General features: G+C 35.8%; 1 protein-coding gene across 5 annotated transcripts in view; it reads right to left on the bottom strand.

The window, feature by feature from the left end:
- Pcdh9 (protocadherin 9) overlaps positions 1-24,857 on the bottom strand; it is an 867,732-nt gene extending 842,875 nt beyond the window's left edge. For all 5 annotated transcript variants that reach the window (XM_005374195.2, XM_005374197.2, XM_005374196.2 and 2 more), the window contains exons 1-2: positions 24,321-24,857; positions 19,913-23,083 (exon numbers count right to left, since the gene is read on the bottom strand). In XM_005374195.2, the coding sequence (XP_005374252.1) occupies positions 19,913-22,948 (3,036 nt within the window). In that variant the 5' untranslated portion in view covers positions 22,949-23,083; positions 24,321-24,857. The remainder of the gene's footprint in view (positions 1-19,912; positions 23,084-24,320) is intronic.
- Positions 24,858-25,163: the final 306 nt, after the last annotated feature.

Here is a 25,163-nt window from a genome sequence, read left to right as displayed (position 1 = left end):
CACCTTTAGTTACACAGCCATTTTCCACTTCTCTTTTTATCTGCTTTCTTGAAATGTTGAGGGTGCAAAGACCAGAAACTGGTGAAGCCATTTGCTTCATCTACCACATCACTGCAGAAAATCATTAGAGAATTTTCAGTCCACTAGTATAATGCTGCTTGGTCTCATGAATCCGCTCATGTCATTCCTCAGCTGCTTAAAATTAATGTATATTAATCTCTAATTGTGGATGAAGAAAACAATGAACATGCTGAAAAGCTTCTGCCCTCCTCGAGGCAGAGATTTCTAATGCTAAGACTATCAAATTCGGCTGTTGCAATGTCCATTTGTATCAAGTCGGCCTGCCAGTCATAGTCATGGCCAATAATGTCACTATAAATTATCACCAACATCCAGAATGTCAATGCAAAATTAATTTAGTTGTCCATAAAGCTGTATATGTTTAGTCTCTACATAAAAGGGAGTCCAGCCTAATCTTAAGGAGCTAAATCCACATGCTAGGCAACTGTATTCATGGACACATGACAGAGTTTGGGTTTCCTCACCCTACCTACTAGGAATTCTATCAGAACACTTGTAACTGATGGTGAAACTAAAACTGTTCGGCAGTCTTCTACCACAGTCTGCTAAAGTAAGATTACTTAGACTGTTTGCTTTTACGTTTAGTCTAATTAAATAGGAGTTTCATCAAAAGGGATATCATTTTTAAGAAGTACCTCTCTAACCCTGACTCTTAGATAGGTGCCTTTTCCCACATCCTCACACACAATAATTTCTAGTTTTGCAAGTGTCATGGAGCTAAAAGTAAACATGAATGAATGCATGGCAGTTCACATCTAAAAATATGATTTTCCAGTATTTTAACTTAAAAATTAAGCAAAAGAAATCTTGCAACCTCACTTCATTGACAAGGAAAGAGTTGAATTTATTTTATTTTCATATCAGTGGCCATTCAAATTGTGTGCATTTACCAAATTTTGTTATCTAAGTAAATAATATAAAATCTATCTTCAGTTCACATGTTCAAGTCTGCTCTCTAACGGGAACTGAAAGATTTCTGTCTAGTAATGTTTGTCAGTAAAGGTCATCAAAAAATAAATAAATGAAACTGCTGCAGCATCAAAATAAATTGCAAGCCAAGCTTTAGAAAAAAATTAAAATCTTAGTTCTCACAATCAAAATTTAAGCAGTGCAAGGCTCAAAACTATAAGGGTTTGAAATTATAAATCATTACACTTGTCAAATTAAGGAACTGTCTATTAAACAGGCAGATTTTATTTTCTAAGAATGTGGCAAAATTTATATTCTAAATAAGAAGAGCCCTCATGAAAGTGATTCCATGATCCATACGAGCTACACACAACGGGCAAAGCTAAGAGAGAATTGCATTCCAAGAATCAATTTCCTTTGCCATATGAAACAGGGAGAGTTGTGCATTCATGACTCTCTGCTAGTTCACTTTTAGCTTCAAAGTCACCTCAAATTAAAAAAAAAACATTCTCACCTAGAAGTTTTATCACAATGCAGCCTTTATAGCAATCTATGGTAGGTGAATTTAATGTTGTCATACTATTAAAATGTCTCTTGCTAGTTCTCATGCATAAGGGGGCTATTTAAAATTTAACATGTGGCTGGCAAATTTTTACCATATATTTTTAAAGGTTTAAGCAAGCAATGCATTAAGGAGCCAGTTGCATGATACATTTATGAAGCTGTTATATTACTGAATAATTCTTGTGGTTGTGGGTAGCAAAAGTGGAAGATCCTATTTTTAGAAAGGGCTAAAAGATTTTAAACAATAGCCAAATAAATAATGTACATATTTGTAAACAGACATAAAGATTTGTCTTCCTAACATATGGGTTGGGGAAAGACCTACACAGATCTTAGTGAGTTCATTTGCACACAGGTGGAAGATAATTGTTGCTTCTGAAACATTCAGGTAGAGTGACTGGAATAAAGATTAAAAAAATGGAAAGCATGGTTCCAGTATAGTAGAGCAGGGAGATTTGATATCATTAATATGTGACCTTGCCTTGCTTTACATCTCATTTCTGATATGAAGAGTAATTTAAAAATAATAATCACAAATTCTATTCTATTTTTGAGATGAGAAAACTGCTTTAGACTCATTGCTAAAATTTATTGTTTGAAAAATATCTCCACTGCATTGCTTAAAAGATACAAATACTAGCACTTCTTTTACTATGGCCTGTCAGAGAATGTTCACTCTAAACAGTGAAGAATCTCCCAGTTGTATCATCATGATCTGTGTAGAAACTTTTTTATTGAAGAAATTAAAAAAAGGAAATTTAGATTTCAATTAAATTTAATCATCAATTACACAAATTATTTTGGTATAATATTGATTATTTCTAATATATTAATACAACTTTATTTTTTAAATAAATATGCAAAGAGGTATCTGATATCTTCAATTTTGGAATCATGGGTTGGAATCTTGGATTATTCTTTGCTTCCCAGAACTAGAACCTGAAGCAATCATTTAACTTCTCCTGCAGTATACAAGGACAATGTTAATAGTACCAACATTAAAGTGGTCTCTCCTATTTGATGATTTAATACATGTAAAGTGCAGAGAAGAATACTAGGCACACAGTAATTATTAAGTAAATGGCAGCTACTAAGTTTATCTGATAAGTGTTGGAATCGTGCTTGCAAAGCATTACAAACTGAATTTATAGAAATAAAGAGATAATAGTGTCAAAGTGAATATTATTATCTTTTTACAAATCTCAAAATATCTTCCAGGTCTCCTGTGAAACTATGTGCTCTTTTTGTAAAATGTTTGGAGATTATTCTGGCCATGTGTCTTCATATACATTTAAAAGTATGTTCAAGTCATGTACTAAAGTAATGACTAATTGTGTGAAAGTACTCAAGAAAGTTTCAGTTTCAGTAACATACTATTACCCAGGTTATTATTTTAAAGCTAGATTTCCCCTGTACATAGACTACTCTAATTCTATTCTGCATTAGTCCAAACTGCTAACAAGTTTATTTCTTTTCCAAGCAAAACATTGGAAGGCATAATCTATACAAATTCACTAATCTATAAGCATCTAATTCTAAATCACATCCCAATGTCATCATCTCTTTCCACTTTTACAATAGAGGACTGATTTGATTAATCAAACAGCTGAGATTTGCTGCACTGTTCCTAGAATGGCTCACACAGACAAATGTTCCATGAACTCACAGGATTTTAAATCCTGACCTGTCCGGCTTCTCCGCTTGCCAGAGACTGCTTATATTTCATTCAACCAATTACTGACCCAAATAGCTAAGTAGCTTATGCAAAACTCCTGGAGTATTCAACTGACACAAATTTATCTCTTTGTTCCACATGACTTTCATGTTCTTCATAATTTGCTACCACTTAGACTAGGCACACTGAAGAACTTGGGAATTTTATTTTTAGTAGCCTCCTGATGACCATATATTCATGAAACAAATATTTAGAAAGTATCGTATTTCTATAGATCCATACGATTATATGTCAGTGCACAATATTATATTTGTGTAGTTTAGTATTGATATTTATGTCATTTTTATCTATAGGTAAAATCTACATAATAAATAGGTAATCTTGCACAAAAGTTAGATATGCTCAAGTCTTAATTCAGAAAAAATTGGCTCAACTACTGATTAAATAATCTGACACCACAAAGAGGTTGCTCATATTTTCTTAGATATTATAAAGATATTCATTCTTGCCACAGGAAAAGAAAAGAACTAGCTGAAAAAATTGAGTACATTTGGCATTGGTCATGTTCAAATACAACCAGAAACAAAGGCATGCAGGGGCTGCCATTACTGAAGGATTGAGAGGGACATTTTCGATGTGAGCACTTGGAGGAATATGCATAGAAGGAGGCATAGTGATAGAGATAAGATCTCACTTGCAACTCCACTGTGTGTATGTCCCTGGGTGTGGTGCCAACACGGCCACATCTCCTACTGTGTGTTAAAATTGGTCATTACCAGCAAGAAGAAAACAACTTTATTTAAATAGCACTTTAAATGAATCTTTAGACTGTAGGAGTTTTGCCTATGTTTCCCACTTCTCAATACTGGTTATGACATCTTGTGTTAGGGAACACTCATGCCTTACCCTGAAAAAAAGCTTCAGTTTACTGTTTTGTACTGAAAGCCTATCTGATGTACTTCAAGAATAGTAAGACATGAAATGCCAGTACTGGAGTTTTGAGACTACAACATTACCCAAAATGCCCCATTTAGCACCACATGTTGAGTTATATTATTGACACATTATAAGGATATAACACACAAAGAAAAACTTTTTCTGAATTAATTTTCTTTGTGTAAATCCTTTACCTTGCATGTCTGAATTTTATCCCTCTTGAAAATGGAAATGCCTAAAACACAGTCAGGAAACAAGCAAAAGATGAAGTGGCTTAATATGATAAGCAATATTTTATAGCCAAATATGGCATTTCTGGAACCATACCTCTTCCATCTATGTCACCTTCCCAAACTTGCCCAGTAACACTTAAAGCCCCCCCATGAATAGTGTAAAATAATTGCTTCACTGTATTTCCACCACAGAACACTGAAAGTACTGCGCTTTCCTAAAGTTTTTATAGGGTCAAATGGCACAGTACAGTAAGAAGTAATAAACACAATCAACTTGAGAGATTCCAAAATGACTGAGGTATTAGAGGAGTTAAGATTCCTAGAATGCTGTCTGCATCTCAGAGCCCTCCTATGAGTCCTTGTTGCTGCAGAATTCTAAAAAGAATACATATGTTCTTTCATGGCAAAGCATCACTTTAATTTATTCCATGTTACCAAATTTCACTTGTTTGATATGCAGGTGTATATCTGGAGGCAATGTCAACTAAATTTCAGTACTTTTAATCCCAGTTTTGATTTGTTTTTCAGCAATAGACTGGTAATTCTGGCTACTCATACTATTTTTACAATTTTACTCTATTTTGTCTTTGAATGAACAGGCTGTTTAATATATAACTAAGCTTTATTTGATTTAAAGTGTTTTTCTAAGACTTTTTCTAGGAATGAATAATATCAGTTGAAGTTACCATTTGTTTATAAATTTCTATCATGTTTATACATCACCCCCAAACTATCTGTTGAAATATTATATTTATCCTAATGCTTTACCACAGGAAAACAAATCTAAGTGTGCCATTGCTATTGAAATTACGACAGTTACATAATTCCAAGTTGACGGTGTTTCAATCAGACTCTAAAACTCAATAATCCACTTGAAATTTTAAAGCTTCTGTTTTGTGATTTCTGATTTAGGACCAAAAAAACTAATTTCCTAGTTCAGAAGTAGAAAGGCAGACTCTCAAAGAAGATGAAAGCAATACTCTGTTATCAACATTAACGCAAGATAGCAGAGGACAGATAAACTGGGAATATTGCAACTCCATTGTCAGGGGACACTGGATCAGGTGACACTAGTACTTGATTTTCTTGAGCCAGTGTTAAAATGATTTGATCTGTTTGAGGGTATACCAGCTGATGATATGGAGAAGGAGGCCAGATGGATGTTGGTGGCCAGAGGAAACCTGCCAAGGAAAGATGTTTCCCAACATGATTCATAAAAGCTGCAGCTCAATTTTCAATAATAGAAATGAAAAACATTTGGAGTCCAATTGTTCAGTTTTCAGACAGAAAACTAAACTCTCTCTAGATGTTACAGGAAATTTTAGAAATGTATAAATTTTGAATACTATTGTGCTCCCAAATGAGAAAATAATATGTAATGAAGTTCTGCTAGTGTGAAAAATCAAAATATTGATTTTAATAAACACTATTGGTTTGCTTTCCTTAGTCACTTGTGAAAAACAAAAGAAGCAAGTAACTGAAGCTATGCAAAAATAAACCAAGTTAACTATATGCTTACTGTGAAGAACTGTGCAACTGCCACATTTCTGACTATCTATAAAAAATGTTTTCTCCAAAGAAGGCAATAATCTTTCTTACTAAGCTTACTTTATCCTGTTGTTTATTTATAAATTTAGTTGAACAAACAGTCAATATTTACATATCATTTAAAAGTGAATTTCATGCATTTGTAACTGCTCATATCAATTCATTTATAATTTCTGAAAATTACTTATACTTTAATTGATGTATTCAACTACAAGTGCTATTTCACATTTTATTCCTGAGGTCCACATATTTTAGCAGGTTTCAATTTTGTAGTTCATTTAATTATAGCAATTACTTGGTGATAGTTTCCTAAGCAGCCACAGAACAGTTGGGAAGATACTTTTAGAGTTAGGCACCAGCTTGATGACTATCACAGAAATCTAATTGCAATTAAAACAATACATATTCTGGGAAGAAAAGATTTTTCTTTTAAAATACATTTGCACAAGTCTGTGCAGGTGTGTCATTATATGCATTATTTTTCAAAAACAAAGATTTTCACTTAGAAATGATTTTGAAATTTGGAGAAACCTACTAGCATAAACATTGCTCTACATGTAGTGTTTACAGCAATGAATGAGTTAAACATAGTATAGTCTGCATTGTCTAAAATATATGTCCCAATGTTAACATTTTGTTCCATAAAGGAAAACCAAATTTTGTGGAAGTGGGGAGGAATATGAATGCTTTGCAATTCAAGGAAAATATATATAAGAACATTTCTATTTTCAACATTTATGTTATTACACTGATTCTCTGAAGTATTGCAATAAATCTTCATAAGAAAATGAACTTCTCCGAATCAAAACCATCTAGAGGCAAAAGCCAATTAAAACAAATATTTGTGGCAGGCAGAGTATAACATCTATGTTCCATGTCTCTGTTAAGCTTACGTGTTCTTAAAGAATGAAAGGTGAACCATCTTTTTAAGACTGTCATGGTCCAAAATATCCCATTCAGAAGTAGATCCCTCTACACGTGAAACTATGTTTTTAGAACAATTGACTAGTTTGATTTGGGAGATTACTCAACATTATCAATGTGTGCCATGTTTTCTAGGTAATTTTTAATAGACCAAGTATGCTAAACTCATATAGTCAAAAACCTGAAGTTTTACTTGTATATGTATTTTATTAACATCTTTGCCTACAGAAAGAGTGTGATGTTTAAGGATTAAAAAGTGCTTTTCTCTCTAAATTAACCAAAGAATAAATTTAATTCTGACATTCTTATAATGAGAGTAATATATCTTAGAATTCTATTATCCCATTGAAAGATCAAGTCTCCAAAGGGGGAATAGGGAGAGAGGGAGGAAGAAATATATTGCTGGGAAATGACGGCATAAATTTAAAACTAAGACAGCACTAATATTTTTAATAAGGAAATTCTGAAATCCACAGGAATACTTGACAGCAAATACAACATCCTAATTCTGATTGTTTTATGCTATTTTTGAACCACAGCACTTATTAAATGTGTGTTGCATAACAGGTGAATATAAGATAAAAATGACTAATTTATATCTGTCAGTGGATCACTACAACAGGCTTTTGGTGGTAGAAGATTTTTCACATATGTATCAGATAACTGAAAAAGAATATAAATTTAAAACTAAAGGAGGCAATTTTGGCATAAGTTTAAATAACCACTGAAGAAAATATAATATGGCTCAGGGTTCTAGTAATAAGTTTGGATACTGCCTAATTTTTATGGTTGCATTCAAATAAGTCTTCATTACTAAGAAAAATTCTTCAAATTGCTAAGAAGGAAAATCAAATGAACCCTCTTTAAGGAGAAGATGTGAGAGGTACAGTGCAGAAACTATAACTTTCTTTATCAGGTATCTGATATTAGCTAGGCTATCTGAACTGGAATTTACATAGAATTACTGGGGCTCTTTATTATTAGAGCTAACAGAAGATATTATCAGTATGGACAACACAAACTAGGCCATCTTAATTTACACTAAGCTATAAATACCAAATATGTAGCTATATATAGCATACATGTATTGTAATTCATGCCATGACAATGCAATAAATTTCAAATAAAACAGTAAATTCAAACCCTTAAAGTCTTATTTTTACCATTTACAGTATGTTTCACACAGTCATTTTGGCTGATTATCTCCACATATACTTACATAGCAGTATGAAATAGAATTTAGTGAAGATTTATTATATACCATGCTGTAGAACTTAAACATCTCAAAGTGGTCCGGTACCCAGGAAGCATGTACACTTTCTATCTGTTCTGTTCTATAACCCAACCCTGTAATATATGAATAAATTCTTAGTGTAAAGCAAGAAGAAGCTTAAAGAAAGTCATGCTATATTGCCAGGTTTTAGCTGTTTTACTAACTTGTTGAAGCTCAAAGAATAAGTCTAGTTGTCATTTTGTTTTCTTCTAAAGTCCAATCTTCTTACTGAGGCATCATTTTATATGAAACCAGAACTAAACCAAAAGGCCAATTCAACAATTAAGATCAGCTGAGAGTGTAGCAAAGGTCAGCATGAACTTTATAATATTTCTGTAATCTAAGTCACAATGAAATCAATTGAAACTTGACTATATTTACTTCTTATTTAGTTGATACATAATTGTGCGAGTTATAAATCTGTGCTATATTCTGGTTCAAAATCAAATCAGAAACTTAATCTTGATGATTTCAGCTACTCCAACAAGAGGAAGTGATGTTTGCCACAGGATTTCAAAAAAGTAATTTTTCAGGTACAATCACATTGTGTTATATTCTTATTTGTAGGTTCATCTATATTATTTTACCCACACACCGATATATTATAAAATTATAGATTCAGACAACACCTTCCTTGTAAGTAAAAGTGCATTATTTAAAATAAGAAAAAATATTAAAAATTGTTGAGTATTGTGCTTTGAGCATCAACTTGATGAATCCCAGAAATATGACTGATATAATCCAAGGCATTTTAATGAGTTTGATTACATCGTGGATGTCATTATTTCAACAGGAATGCTTTCTAGTCTATGGAATATTTGAAAGCAAAAATCAGCAGGTTTCAAATGATTCCAGCTGTGTTAAGTACTGACTGTGAAACTGATTCACTCTCTTATATGTTGTTTTGTAATAGGAGTGATGCATAAGGTGAAAATCCCTCGATGACTAAAGCTCCTATGGGTAATTGGAGAGGTATTAAATTAAAAACAAATAGTAAAAGAAATAGAATAACTTTAAAATGTGACATCCAGATGAGATAGGGAAAATATACAAAATGAAAGGGGAAGTAATTATTCAAATATGAAACAATAGGAAATAAGATCAAAACCAAACATCCAATTGCTGTCCTCAGATGCTGCTCTTAAAATTCCAAAACATGGATAGTATTTTAAACTAAAAGAAGATAAACACAGATTACTTAATTATCCAAATGATTTACTGACAATAAGGTTCGAGAAAACCACCAAAACTAAACCTCACTAGTCAGTGTGGTCACTCATCTCTATCATGGCAAAATGATGTCCTTTGACTAAAGGGGTAGAAAAACAGTTCACGCTTTTGAACATCTACCTGTTAGCCAGACTGATACAGGTATACACTCACTTTCTCACATGACAGCTCTATGGATTCAGTATGACTGCATCCACTTTACACACAAAGATACATATAAATGCTGTGCATAATGTTACACAGTATTTATATAGCAGTTCCCCAAATCATTCTTCTTACTCTAAATGGCAAACTATTGTTCATAGTATCCATTTCTTCAACTAGAAAAAGAATTAAGTAGGCCAAATGATCTCAAAGGTACATTTGAACCTTGAGATTATGAAACAGTTCTATGAGTTCTATTAGGCACCAAATTTATCTTTCTAAAATTAACATGGTAGCTAGACACAACATTGAGCATTGTTCAGTTATTATCTTGATATTTTATAGAATTTATACTGGATTCTACTCTGGATGGCTGAAATATCTATCAAAGTAAATTTAATGCTATACCTTTCTTTTCTTCCAAAACATATGTTTTAATCAAATAGATGCAAAAGGTACAAGATCATCATTTTCACAAGTGACTACTCGATAATAAATAATAAAGGTTTAAAAAAAGCCATGAATGAGGCTTGGAAGAGAAGGAATCTGATTCTGCTTTATTTAGCTGACTCTTCCCTCATACCCTACTATAAATAAAATGTGGTAGGATCAGAAAACAACAGTGTGTGAAAATAGAGAAGAAAAATGGAAACTACAAATGTCTCAGACTGCTGGAAGAAAACATGGTAAATAAAAATGATGGTGTCTTCTTTATATGGTTGGTACAGAGATTAAAATAGTTAAAATTATCTATATGAACTGTAATTCCAATATCAAATGGTCTCTTGGGTTAGATCAGCATTTACTGAACTTCAATTAAGTTCACTCTTTTCAATAATGTTACAGTTTCAGTGTTGAGAATACAAAGATAAATAAGACAAAATCTCTTACTTTGAGAGAATTTGTTCTAGTCTCTTTTATTATTGTGCTAATATAATATACCAGTATTTGGCTTGTCAGAGTTGCCAGTTGTGACCGAAAGAGCATCAGGAACAAGGACCATGTTTTGAACAATCCTGACTATCCGCTTGGGGTTGACCCTGCCTCAGCTGGAGAGAATGCACAGCCCTGCCAGTAACAGATGGTCCAGCAGGAATAGTTTAAACCCTGAGGAGTGTTGCTCCCAGTATCATCCAGAAGTCAATAACCCTTAGCTAAAGCAGAATTTAATTGTCTAAAATAGAGACTTTAGGTGTCAAAATGCTTTTGCTTAATTATTACCATGTTTAAAAATCAATCAATGGATTCAACATATTTTCCTGCCACTGTTTGGCAGAATGTCTTGCTTGTCAGGACCAAAAAAAGAAAATGAGTTCCTATCATTCTAAACTACACTATATACTTTGCCTGTTTTTACTTTAGTATAATAGATTTTTGATACTTCAGATTTGAGGCAAATAAAAAATTTCAATTTGTTTTCATATAAATTCTCACATATTTAATGCTAGAAATTTGAGTGGATGAGAAGTGCACTAAAACACTATTATCCTAGAAAGCCAAAGCCTAATATTCCTCAGCTGTGCAAATGACATCAGCAAGGAAATCTCAGTCTAAAATAGCATCAGAAAGATACATTATCTGAAAACATAAGTCAGAATAAATAGGGATTTGCTATTTTCAGGAAAAAGAAGACACAGTGTAGGGGTTTTATTTGATATGTAGGTATCATTAGGATATATATATATTATCATTTCTCATATATATCTTCATATTGTATATTCATAATTATATATACATGATGAGGAAATCTGCACAAATAACATATATCATTTAAAAATCTACCAAGAAACTACAAAACCAGATGTATAATAAATAACACGTGAACTCCGTCCGCCCAGTGAATAACAACAAAAGGAGCAAAGAAAAGTTGGCAGCCCAGGTGTGTTCACAGCTGACACGCAGAGGAAAGGTATTGTGACTCTAGACTTCCAATGTGAAAATTGGTTCAATGACATGAACATATGACCCAGGGGGGCATCAACTCACAACTCAGAACTCATTCCATTTTATCTCCATTTGTCACTTGCACCTTTTTACAGAAACTGTCCTGCAGAATCCTATGTAGCTGTGTATTTGAATGGCCTCAGCATGCAGCTGCTGTCACACAGAGGCACAGATTGGTTGCATTCTCCTAATCCAAAAAAGCACCAGTATTTTTTTTTTCTCAGAAAAGATCTACTAGAGAACTACTGCTAGAAGACATTTTCTTCCTCTAAAAGAGCCTCATTTCATAAATTCTTCTGAATTTCCATTCTTCTTATTGAGGTCTGTGTAATGAGGGGAAAAAAAGCCTCATTTGCTGAATTGTTTGCTATTGTCTTGCACAAAACAATGTTTTGTTTTCAAAATCTATCATTTATGATGACTCTCAGTCAGACACTGTGCCTACTGTGGGCTGCACAAGGATTATACACTTGCAAAAACATAGGATTTAAAAATCATTTCAAAATGTACATAGCAATTCCCACCAATTTTTATCTAAGGGTCAGTCAAAGACATTAAGCATGAAAGAACTGTAAGGCATTTACTGAACACTGTCATGAAGCTAAATATAATGAAACTGTGCATGTTTGAAATGAAATGCTGGGCCACAAATACACACTATTTACAAATGAAGCAAAGAGGAATTCTAAATATAGCCTGAGAGATGAATCTACAGCAATCCCTATGAGGATATAAGCACTCAGTACCCAGCCCTCTTCATTATGGTAATGTTATATAGTCTTACAGATACCTGGAGTTTTAATCTGATTTATGTTCAGAGGGAAGTCTGCATGCACAATTGAGAGTTTCTTCTCACAGGAAGTGAAGCATAGATTACCAGCTTCTGAAGCCACACAAGCCTGTACAAGCAGGCTCCCATTATCTGTCTTTAATACTTAGAATCATCAAAGAGCAAATCTGCCCATTCTAAGGCATATATTTGAGATTTTTATTCTTTGGGATATAGCCAGTGTTTCTGCATTTGGAAAAAAAGAGACAAGACTAATTCCCTAGGCTATAAATCACTCTAATGTGGAGGGAAATGTGTTAGCTAGTTGTATTACAAAGCCTTTACTTCATATTTAATAGGCACCTGCAATACCAGCATTATACAAAGCTCTCTACTTTGCAAATCTTTAAAACCCCACTTAATTTTCAGCACTGATTTCCTGCAATCTAAGAGCTTATGAAGGGTTCACTGTGTTCATACAGATCTATGCAAAATGTGCCAGCTCTTCCCTGTCTGTGATGGCATTCATTTGGAGGTGAATCCCAAATTTCTATCACTGGCATGCTTATTTCCGACTAAAATAAATATTCTCAGGATGAAAGCTGAAGATTAGAGGGACAAAGAAGGAAGCAAAGTAACTAACACTGGGAGAGATATATGCAAATACCAGCTCAATGACAATTCTTCATACCATTTACAATGGAAGCTTAAAGATTCAAATACTCTGCAACCCATTAGCTCTTCAATATGCTGAAAGGGATTAGAGTTTCTTAATCAACTGCTAACAGACTGAAAAAGTCCTAGAGCCAGAATATTAGCAAAGCAGTGCAACACTAAAATGGAGAGATGATCAGATAGACAAACAAACTGTGGGAGAATGTTAAATATAAGATTTTATGCAAACAAGATAAACCCGACCAAATTTCCATTTTCCCTATAGTTCATATAATTTAAAATCTAAATAAATTAAAACATGTTGAAGTTGTATATAGTAAAGTTCTGCCAAGACCTGATAAGTAAATTTTATCTATTTTTTTAAAGATACAGCATAATTATTGTAATTTGACTATAAAAATGAATTAAATAGTCCTCGAAGATCTTGCTATGCTTACATCTAGGAATAGTGTATGTGATCTCAATTAAATGTAGTAAGTACTTATCACACTGTAGCCAATCAAATTGTTAAAGATCAACAGAAAATACTTTTACATGTCACTTAAATAATGCTACATAGCAAAAACAGATCTTTAACAAATAACTTTGAGTTTTGAATTTCTTAAAGTTATGCTATGTCTCAGAAAGTTCTTCTGATTCTGCCACAGTTCTTGTCCTCCAGAGGAAATCTGTCTTTAGGACAAAATATTAGAGAGATAAAATATAGGTTGTTGGCCAGTTATTCTTACCATTACTCTTTACTGTTACAAAGTATATTTGTCTAATTTACATAAGAATTTTAAATTTAAAATTTTTAATCTTGGCTTAAGGAGGAAAAGAATATAAATCAAAAGCAAAATGTCAATCACAGTAGTATAACTTTTAAGTTCTATGTTTTTGATGACTGACAGCCCAATGGTTTTGTATCAAACAAAGGCAAAAAACGTGTGTTCCTTTCCAAATGAAATGTTTGACAGATTTAACAGTTTTCTGAAATAACAACCAACGAAATCTTAAACAGTGGAGTATATCTCCTTATGTACATGAGAGATCGTATTCTTATATGACTTTTGCATTTACTTCTGTAGTATGACTCACATGTGAGGGGGCTCTACTTAAAAGGACATAAGACATGAGCATTATTATTTAAAAAGCCTCCCTGCTATACCTTCATGGAACTTTAGAGAAAGACTCTTCCTTATTTGCATTTCAAAATTCTCAGTAATTCCTGCCCTCTGATTACAGTCATATTTTATTAGTTTTAGGGAACTGATATGTAGAAATTATGTAAAAAAAAATTAACTGTGAAATTGGATGTCAAGAAATTCCCATTATATAATTCTTACATTCCAACTAAGCTAAATATGTAAGATAGTAACTGATTTACTAATCTTCACAAGAAGATAATTTATACTTTAATAAAGGATCCTCGTCATGAAAACAGTAGCCTAAATTTAGAGTAAACTTACCCTGAGGATTTGAAGTAAAAATAAACAATCCATTACATTCACAGTTTTGAACTACACATAAACAAAGACCTCACCTTTTGCAAAGTCAAACTGAGAAATACTAAAACAGAGCAACCCAGACATTTCACTTGGTCCTGAAACCCCATCAATACAGGCTTGCACATCTGGACCGACACAACTGAAATGTGGCTTTTGGCATTTGGTGAACTTCTAAATTCCCCAACAAAAATTAAAGCATCTAATTAATGAAAATATTGTGGAAATAGAGCTTAAAAGAAAGTATATGTAAATGTGAAACTGTCACCTTCCTACCTCGTGCTGTAGTGTAATTTAATATGAAAAATAATACATTAAAAAGCTTTATCTAATACCTTGGGTGTGATTAGAACTATCTTATGTATTTCAGTATGAAAACTAAACATCGAGCTTAAATAAAAATCACAACTGATTACAAAGCAATCCCATTTTGTATATGTGGGTTTCCATTAAATCAAAATTCTCTGCTTTCCACTTAATACATGTTAGCGATTTGTGCTATGATGAGAAAATAAATGATAGCTAGCAATTATTTAATTAAGAATGTGCATATATGATAAGACTATAACACATTTTAAAGTTAAACTTTTCAAGCAAATTTATTTGTTTGCACTGCTGGGGATTAAGTTTAGGGCCTCGTCCGTAATAGGCTCTACCACTGAGCTACACCACTAGCCCTGCAAGGTAATTTTAACGATGCCCAGGCCTGTTGTGCTACATCATGAGGATGACTCATCTGAAACTAAGGTACACATCAAAGTACATTGTTTTGATATCTACAATTGCACAAAATGTAAAAAATAAGATATTTTAAGTACAGAAATTATTCTCTATGTAAAAGCATATTCAGGATCCACAGAAATGTCTGTTTAATGTATGCAACTTTTCACTTTTATTCTCCTAATGTTATTAGGCATGAATAGCAAAATCTATCTTGAATTTTGAAGTTAAGGATTATAAATATAAAAAAATTATTAACTAAATTTGACTTTCAAACCCAAGAGAAAACATAAGCAATTTGAATACATACTCCATCCTCACTTTAAAATCATAATATGCAAGGGTTTTTATATTTCTTGTATCTCCTAAGTTTCAAAAGTGACTTCATGATCATTGGCATAGTTAGCCAAGAAGGGATAGAAATAAAAGTCACAACAGATAATATTGTTAAAATAATGTGTGTTTTGAGGAACTTTTTTTATGATGTGCCACCCACATTTAACCACTAATATCATCATGCGCTAAAATTTGTTAGTTAAAACTATTTGAAGTTTTTGCTAGGCTCACATTTGTTAACATTTGCTCCCTTCCTTGTCAACTGCATTTCTCTTTCTGAGGCTCGTAAATATCCATTCTGGGACTGCTTTGTGCCTTTTGCATGACGTAATAGCACTTCAGTAATGATTTTAGTGGATGATTCAAAAATGAAAAGTAATCATACAGGTAATGCAGTATCTCTAAATGGTTTGGAATTGAAGAAATTCCCTTCATAACTGTAAAAACGTGTTCACACTTGAGTACAGCATGTATACATATTTTCAGTGTATAAATTCAGGAATTTATACACAAATACCCATATGAGCCAATATTCTAGATTGTTAAATTGAAGGTCAGGATGTTTAACTTGTATCAATGAGCATTTCATGTAGAATATTCAACATGACTGTTTACTCAGAAGCAGATTCTTGTGAAACTCCCGCAGATCATTTTATTACTTGAAGAACTTGTCAAATGTAAATAGATCACTACTTTTTATGTTAACATTTTCATTTATTACCACCCCCCTAGAAAAAAATCTCACTGGGGCCAGGAAAATTAATTCCCCAAATGCTGTCAACCGAGTTGGGAAATAGCAATAAACAGCTTACTGTAAAGCCTCCAGCTACAATAAAACAGCTGTCAATAAATGGGCTGAGAGTGGGGCTTTGCAAAAACAAGTCTGCTGGATATGATAATACAAAAAGGAAAGGAGCTGTCATGCTTTGCTCTAATGTGCTAAGGCAGGTTCTCAAAGTGGGGTCCCTGAACTAGCAGCATCAATGTTATCTCGGAAGTTAGCAGCGATATTAATGTCCAGACCTGACCAAACGGTACTTAACCAGAATATCTCTGGATGTAGCCCAAACAGTCACGTTTTAAAGAGCTGTCCCAAATGATTCTGAGACACTACACAATTTGAAGACTAATACTATATCTAAAAATCATAATCAGCAATAGTACTTTTTTCCATTTAGACAAGCACATCAATGAATTTCATCATTTAAAGCTCTCTTGGAATTTATTAGGTCATCATCCTCTTAGAGCAGTAAACTTTGCCTCTTTTAAAATAAATAAAAACCAACACATAATCCTCTGCTTTAAAATGTAAATTATCAATCTGTGAACACTAAGGACACTTTCAAATTTTGTGAAAAATAACTTACATTGACAGTTCTGTGATAGATTTGGTATATTCAAGAAAAAAGAAAATATTAGTAAGACAAAGTGAATGAGGAATATAATTTACAACTGTTTCCTACATTCATTGCAAGTTGAAACCACAGCAACAGCAAAGGGGAAGACATAAGGCAAAATAAGTTCACAAACAAACTCATAATGTGGATGTTGTCAGACATTATGTTTTCATTGTATAGATAATGCAAAGTAAGATACATAAGCTTGTAACCCTTTACTAAAACATCTTATATTTTACTCACATACCAATTAGCACCATAAAGAGAAAAGGTGGTACTGATTATGACAATTGTGCTCACCTGACTAAAAATACTCATAGACTTTCTATTAGTTTATAAAGAACTTTGAAAGCTTTTCTAGTAATAAACTTTACTTTTTCAAAACTCTCTAGCTTCAGGAATGCATGTTGTATAAAAGCCACTAGTTGAAGTGAAGGAGACAAAATAACCATTTTTGTTTTTAGCTTAGCTAAAACATCTTCATATACACGAAACATTTTTCACCTTCAGTGAAAAACATTTTTGAAGGATCATATATAGTTTATGTTCTTCTTTCATAGAAAATAGGCTTCCTTTTCCTAAAATTGTACATATTGCTCAGTACATCACTCTCACCTCTCTACTTCCTTCCAATATTCCTTTGCTCCAAAATTACTGATTTTCTCTTGCAGCATGATAATTTCTACAAGGTGCAAAAAAGCCATTTCAGTAGCTCTTTATCATAGCAGAAAATTATAGCTGCATTTGAACACTGAATGCCCATCAGAGGACTGCAAAGTGACTCATGGTCTGAAAGAATGCCTAAAGTGCACTAGAGTTCCAGTTAGAGAATTACTCAACATCCAGTCTGAAAGATTACATCATACAAACAAGTATCTTTATGACTGACTAAACCTCAACAATAGGTCTTAGCCACGTTTTACTGAAATGCACTTAACATTTATGTCATTGCACTATATATAAATTCAACTATTGGGGAGAAATCAAAAACGTTGGTCTGGACCTCCATGCTAATACCCATTACACTTACATGAAAAGAATAATGATATGGAAAGCATATCAATACATGTCCCCGTAAAACAAGGATCAGATGTATGTTAAAAGTTTTAAACCATATTAGTTTTTTCAAAGTATTTTTTCTAATCATAGAGTATCACAAGTCCATTGCAAACAACCTTCATAATAAAAGTACATTAAAATGGATTCTTTTTTATTAAAATAGCAACTTCTTAATTAAGCCCATTAAGTATTATCAATTAACTTTATTATCATAATTAACTATTTAACAACTCAATCTTTCCTAAGATTGGTTAATTTTCAGATTTTAAAACGTGAATCACTTTTCAAATGCTGGTAAAGCTAACAGGAAAGCAACTCATCATTACAACTTCAGTTTATGTCTGATAACCTCATGGTTTGTGCTAGGGTTGCAATGCTGATTACTTATTTGATGTCATTTCATTATGTGCATTTAAACCCTAAGCATATGTACTTCTAAAATGCTCTGGATATTTAATATTTTAAGTGGAGCTTTTAGTTGTATAATCATTGGCATCATACTTAGTATTCTGGGAGGATCTGTGTGATTCACTGTCAGTATTATTTTTGCAAATACTTTATTTCCATGGAGTTTAAAGTCACTCCAGGCAATAAAAAAAAATTGATGGTAAGAGTGAAACAGAGTTTCAGTAAGACACACCACCCTACCCAACCCCCAGAAAAGAAAAGCTCTTGATTTTCCAAGGACTTGTCAGTGACTGTCAAGATCCTCTAATCTAACTTGCTTTCACTTGATTTTCTGAAATCCATGTGTTCTTCATTTTTAACAATAAAGAATGGCCATCACCAGAGGTGGACTCCATACCAGTAAAGACACAACTTGGATTACAAAATCCTAGAAAGTTGGTGTGGTGAGAGCTAACCACAAAAGAGCAAGCAAACGAACTTAAATGCTAGTTGCTCCAAAGCAACTATCATTAAATAAAAGGTATCTTTGGCTGTACTACCAGCTTGATCCTTCCCTCCCCCCCTTTTCCTTGCTGCTGCAGGCCTGGCACCTGGCCAGTACAAGTGACATGATACCGTAGTGCCATCTACAGGCTAATATCAACATTCAAATTTTGTGGCAACGGACAAGCACCAGTGAAATAAATTAGACAGCGCCGCATTTAAATCTTTATTAGCAAGGAATTATTAGACCTAAGAAAAACTAATTCTGGATTTGGTTGAAATATGAGTTTCTCAGCCTCTTAATCCCTCTTCATATGGTATATTTCACAGTTTAAAATGAGTTATGACAGATCACTTATGCATTACTAAGATGAGAGAATATTTACAATGGATTCATTTATTTCTCTATAAATCAGTTCTATGAGGAAGAAAGCATTCCTGTTTTTTTTTCTTTTTTTTTAAAGAGTATTTGGCCATAATAGACACTGCAAATCTTTCTACTAAAGATCCAATTTACTATATTACAGTAAAATAATTTGAAATCAAAGAGAAGACTTCCTATATGGCTTACAAGTAGTTGCAATCTATCAACAATCATGTGCTTCACAGCTGATGTACATTTAATATCCTACTATCCTGTTTAGAGACCAAAAAAAATTAACCCCTTTAGCAACCACAGCTCCAACATAATTGACGTCAGACCTTCAAACATCAATCATTTAAAACTTGAGATTTGAAGGTGACTTTTCAGATCAAATGGTAATGTGAAAATCTTGAAGCAGTCAATTTGGAAACCCCAGAGTAGAATTTGGCATATTAGGATGGGTCTTCTTTTTCAGCAAACATTATCTTGGGACACTTTGGAATAATTTCCTCTTTTCATCTTTTGCCATTTGAAGGAAACTGGGAAGTTAAATAATTCTCAGAACTCAGAAATTTCAAAGCTGTTCTAAAAATTCTTGACTGAGCCCCAGAGGAATAGAAAAGGGGTCAAGTTTTTTTTTTCCTCTTTATAACTAAGCTAAAATTAGACCAAAACAATAGACACACTGGCACATTAATACTGGTTGACTGGGCACTTGTATGCAGTACTTATAGACCAGTAAAAGTGCTCGTTTACCTGTCTGGTGTGTAAGGGGCCCTTTGTCTTGAAGCCTCCTTGGGAGCTGCACTCTGAGGCACTGAAGTGATCTGAACTAGTGGAAGAGCGTTTGGAAAGGGTGTCACAACCCCCGACAAAGGTGTTGTCCAAAGGGAGCTCCTGAATCACATGGTGCTTTTTCACGGAAACTGGAGTGTCTGGTTTGAGATGAAAAGCAGGCTGTGGAGAGGCAGATTTGTAGTGCTTGGCCAAGTCAGGGCTGTTAGGTTTGAAGGTTGTTGGAGGTGCTGGGCCCCAGTCAAATCTTCCTATACTTTGTTCCTCCAGCTCGGCTGGCAGGCTTATTGTCCCATTGATGGGCTCGTGAACTGCATCATCTGGTTTGGACTCCTCAATGGTAACAAAGTTCAAAAGAGAGCTCTTGGGAGACTTTCTTTTCTTCCTTTTCTTTTTCTTGCTTTGTTTATTCTCCTGGTTTGGGGACATCCATTCGGCACCTTGCTTGCTCCTTTGAGCAGCTTTGAATCTTGATGCATGTCGGCAGCGTACCAGAACGGTGACAAAGATCACAACTATGACTACCATGGCCCCGGCAATGATGGCAATCATGATGGTGAGATAGTCCTCGTTTTGGTAGGGCTGGCTGCTATCCCCTATGTTCCTGTCCAATGGGGTCTCCATAGTCCTGCGGATCAAGTCATAGATAAAGGAGGCATTTCCAGCAGTGTCATTCACATAGAGAAACACAAGCACAAGTGTGTGTAAAGCCTTAGGGTACCCCAGGTCACTTATATTGACCACCAAACGGTGCAAACCCACATCAGTGAGTGCTGGTTTTTCTTCCAGCGTGATGTTACCTGTTACTGGATCAATCCGAAATAAGCCTTTGTTGTTCCCACTCACTATGGTGTACTTCAGTTCTGCGTTCATTCCAGTGTCGATGTCCACCGCAAACACTTCTGCAACCACAGACCCAGGAATGGCCGAGAGGGGCACCAACTTAAACGAAGTATTAGATGGTGGAGAAATGACAACTGGGCTGTTGTCATTGACATCCATGACATTGATAGTTACTTTTGCAGTGGAGGAACGAGGTGGTTGTCCTCCATCGGTGGCTTTGACATCAAAAGTGTAGGAACTCTGCTGCTCTCTATCAAATGAGACGTTTGACTTTATGACTCCAGAGTAGGGATCCAACACAAAATTATCATTGTCATTTAGAATGGAAAGAGTCACAGCTTTATTTTCACCAGCATCTGCATCTGTCACTGTGATTACCCCCACAGTACTATACTTTGGCAGATTCTCAGACACAAAAAATTGAAAATGATTATGAGTAAACTTGGGGCTATTGTCATTCTCATCCAGAACAGTAACTATCACAGCCGCTTGGCTTTGGAGGGGAGGGGTTCCATTGTCCCTGGCAGTTACTGTAAAAATGAATCGTTCTTGTTCTTCTCTGTCAAAGACTCTGGAGGCTGTCAAAACTCCTGTCTTTCGGTCCAGATCAAAGAAGGAGGCATTGGGTCCAAGCTGATAAACAATGTCTGCATTTTTCCCACTGTCTTCATCTGTGGCACTAATAGTTGTTAAGTATAACCCACGTCGGTTGTTTTCAGAAACTGACAGCTCAATTACAGGCTGGTTGAAAATTGGTGGGTTGTCATTTTCATCCTCAAGCTTAACCCTTACCAGGGCAGTCTGATTTAAACTGGGCTTCCCAGAATCAGAGGCAACAATTTTAAAGCTGAATTCTTTGGTGCCCTCATAGTCCAACAAAGAAGAAGTCTCTAACAAATACTGGTTGTCATATACTGCCTTCAAATGAAATGGGACCTCTCTTTCAATAAAGCAGATCACTTTGCCATTCACATCTGTGTCCTTATCTGAAACTGTAATTAGGGCAATCTTCGTATTGACAGGATCTTTCTCAGATAAATACACAGTGCCATTGATGGGGCTTATAATGTACCTGAGGTCTATGTTAGGAGGGTTATCATTGACATCGGTGACATTGATGGTAACCGTTGCTCGGGCAGGCGTGGAGCTGCCATCACTGGCCAGGACTGTCACTTTGTGAATGGCTGTCTCTTCCCTATCTAAGGACCTCTGAACTGTAATCAGCCCAGTAGTATTATTTAAAGCAAAGAGTCTTTTGGTTGCAGGGGCAACCTGGGCACCAAAAATGTACCGGATTTCAGCATTGCTGCCTATATCTGCATCAGTGGCATGGAGCTGGATGACAGAGGTACCCACAGGAGCGTTCTCTGGAATATGCACCTCCACCTGACCCTCTTTAAAAACCGGCCTGTTGTCATTTACATCACTTACTGTGACCTGCAGTATGGCCGTGCTGGATTTCTGTGGAGAGCCTCCATCCTCCACTTTGATTTTCATCACATAGGTATCTTTCTGTTCTCTATCCAAGTTTTGCTGAACAATCAATTGCGGCCACTTCTCTCCCTCCGGAGTTTCCACGATATCCAGTCCAAAAACACTCTGGCCATTTAGCAACTCATAGTGCTGTACCCCATTGAAGCCTGTGTCAGGATCTGTAGCTGACGGAATTGGGAAGCGGCTGTTGATCAAAGTGTTTTCTGGAATGGAAATATTGATGACAGGAGACGGAAACATGGGGGCATTGTCATTGGTATCCTTGACAATTATCTTTATTTTGATCAGCCTGAAAAAGTCATTGGGGAGGATCACCACCTCAAGTTCAAAGAAACACTCATTCTCCTCAGCATAAGAAGCTCCAGCACAGAGTTTTTCTCTGTCTATTCTATTGGAAGTTGTGAAAATTTCTCCAGTGCTGCTGGATACTTTCACCAAAGGGGCATCCCCAGCTTTAGAAACCAGTCTGTAGACAAGGCTGGCACTAGTCCCCGTGGCAGCATTGATGTGAGAAATGTTCAGATCCTTTGGTATGTTTCCTATGGGCACATTTTCAGGCAGTTCCTCTCTAATAGTGTAAATAAGTTCTTGGGCTAATGCAGAATCCAGCCTTAAACAGGCAATCAGAGCAGCCAACAGGTAAAAATCCCTCAGGTCCATGATAATGTATTTATTTTCTTTTCCTGGGTTTTAGGATTTAAAGGTTTCCACTGAGGAACGATGCACAGATTGTAAGAGGAAGTGTGCATGGACTGGAGGATGCATTACATCTCATCGCTTATTTGGAGACAGCCACTGTCAACACAATCGTACAGACAATATTATTCTTCAGTAAATAAAAGCACAGCCACAAAATAGCCCACCACATTTTCCACTGAATATTAGTAAACATGGCAGTTTGCTCTGCTACTGTTTGCAAGTTAACTCTCTGGATAAAAACACTGAATGTTCCCTGCTTGTTGCATTTGCCCAGAGAAAATGAAATTATCTACTTTTGAATTAAAGGCAGCAGCTATTTTTAACCTGTGTTTCCCCATGCTGTTTTTTTTGTTTGTTTGTTTTTGAATACCCTCTAATTCAAAACATGCATTCTTGTTCACTTCCTCCCTTCCCCCTGTCTTACCCACATCCTGGCCTCTAACCCACCTCCCTCAGTTGTTTTGGGTGCAAGTGAAAAAACGTAAATGCTTAGCTATGGTTCCTGTTAATTGCTTTGTCACATGTCAAATATGATGTGTTTTCTTCTGTCACACTGAGCCATCTCTTCCTTCTAAAAAGCCCATCTCTTTCGTCCCTCTCAGTTCTTCAACTGCCTTCTGATACAGTCTTACTGGGGAAGGAGCACCGGACATGCTGCTGCCGCATCACAAGCAATAGTCACCGGCCACTACGTATCCTTATCCTTAGTGCCTAAAAGCACGATACCAAGACTTCAGATTTCTTACCCAGAGCCTGCTCTCCTTTCTCCATTTTGCCAAATTCTCATCATTCAGATTAATAAACACATTAAAACTTTTAAAAATGTAGAAATATCCAGATTCCTTGTCGTAGAGGTGAAAGAGTACTGGGATTATAAGTGAAACGCAGCTAACATTCTCACAGAGCACCACAATATTTTCTACCGAGCATAAAAAGGGAAAAAAAAAAAAAAAGCAGTTTCTTAACCCTGGTCTCTGGTTATAATATTAGTAACATTTGCTACACATAAATACTGCAATCCAACAGTGCTCGTAAAAAGGCTTCTGCTCAGAATCTCCCCTAACAGCAATTTAAACGGGTGCAAAGGCTCTAGGCTGCTACCTACTTGAGTAGGACTGGTCAGTTCCCAGACTCTAATCTTATCTGCATTAGACTGCACGGTAGCTGATGCCTGCGATTAGTTCCGGCAGAGTGATGCAGGTAGGGTTGCAGATACAGCCGAGTAGCAGAGCTCTGCCCCAACCGTCTGCCCAATTACAAACATCCTTCACCTACAGCGAGGGCATATCTGAACACAGAATTTACAATTGTGCATGCGAAACTTTACACTTACGTTAGTTGCCTTAACCTTTCCCCCCTTTGGTATGCTGCAGTTAGGAATGATCTGTTCCGACACAGAAAGCCATGCATCTGGTAGCACCAGTTTGGGGAGAAATCCGAAGCAGCAAAACGTTTCCTCCTTCTAAAATGTGTGGCTTCGGGCTGGCAAATTAGCAACTCCCGAGAACAAATTCACAGATTGGTCGTTAGTCATTCTCTCCACATCTCGTCTCTGCTGCCCACTGGGTCTGGGCTCTTCTGGTATTTAGCACGCATACACAACATCCAGTTGTACTTCTTCAGTTCAGGAGTATTTCCACAGTCAGGCAAACCATTTCCATCTCATGTCAATACTGCTCAAGTCTCTAACTTCTTAGAGGAAACGTCAGAGTTGGGGTGATGCTGAATTTCTGGCTGCTCTCCCGAGTGACAGTGACCCGACAAATTCCTGATCGGTGATCTCTTTCGTGCTTCAGAGTCTCAGGCGCTCCTCCCGTCTCGCGTGCTCTCCCTCGCTCCCTGTTCCTCTGCCCCTCTCCTCCCTCTCCTCGCTGCGAACTGAATTTCTTGATATAACTCTCAATAAGCCCAGAGGGAGGGCGTGACGGCCGAGGCCACGCCCCCAGCCGCTGATTGGCCCGCATCTTGCGGTGCGGGCGGCCCCAGCCCGCGCGGGGGCGGGGCGCGGAACAAGGAGCAGACTGTCTCCCAGCCTGCCCTCCCCAGCGCCCTCTCGGCAGCCGCGAAAACCCGGAGCAGCGATCCTGGCCCCAGGAGAGCCGGTTCCGGGACGAGCACTGAGCATGCGCAGCGGGGGCCGCGCGGGAGGGGGCGCCGGCGCCGGCAGGCGCGTCCC

Source organism: Chinchilla lanigera, unplaced genomic scaffold, assembly GCF_000276665.1.
Source record: "Chinchilla lanigera isolate Chin_1 unplaced genomic scaffold, ChiLan1.0 scaffold00003, whole genome shotgun sequence".
Classification (NCBI taxonomy): domain Eukaryota; kingdom Metazoa; phylum Chordata; class Mammalia; order Rodentia; family Chinchillidae; genus Chinchilla; species Chinchilla lanigera.
This window is presented reverse-complemented; position numbering and strand designations above follow the sequence as displayed.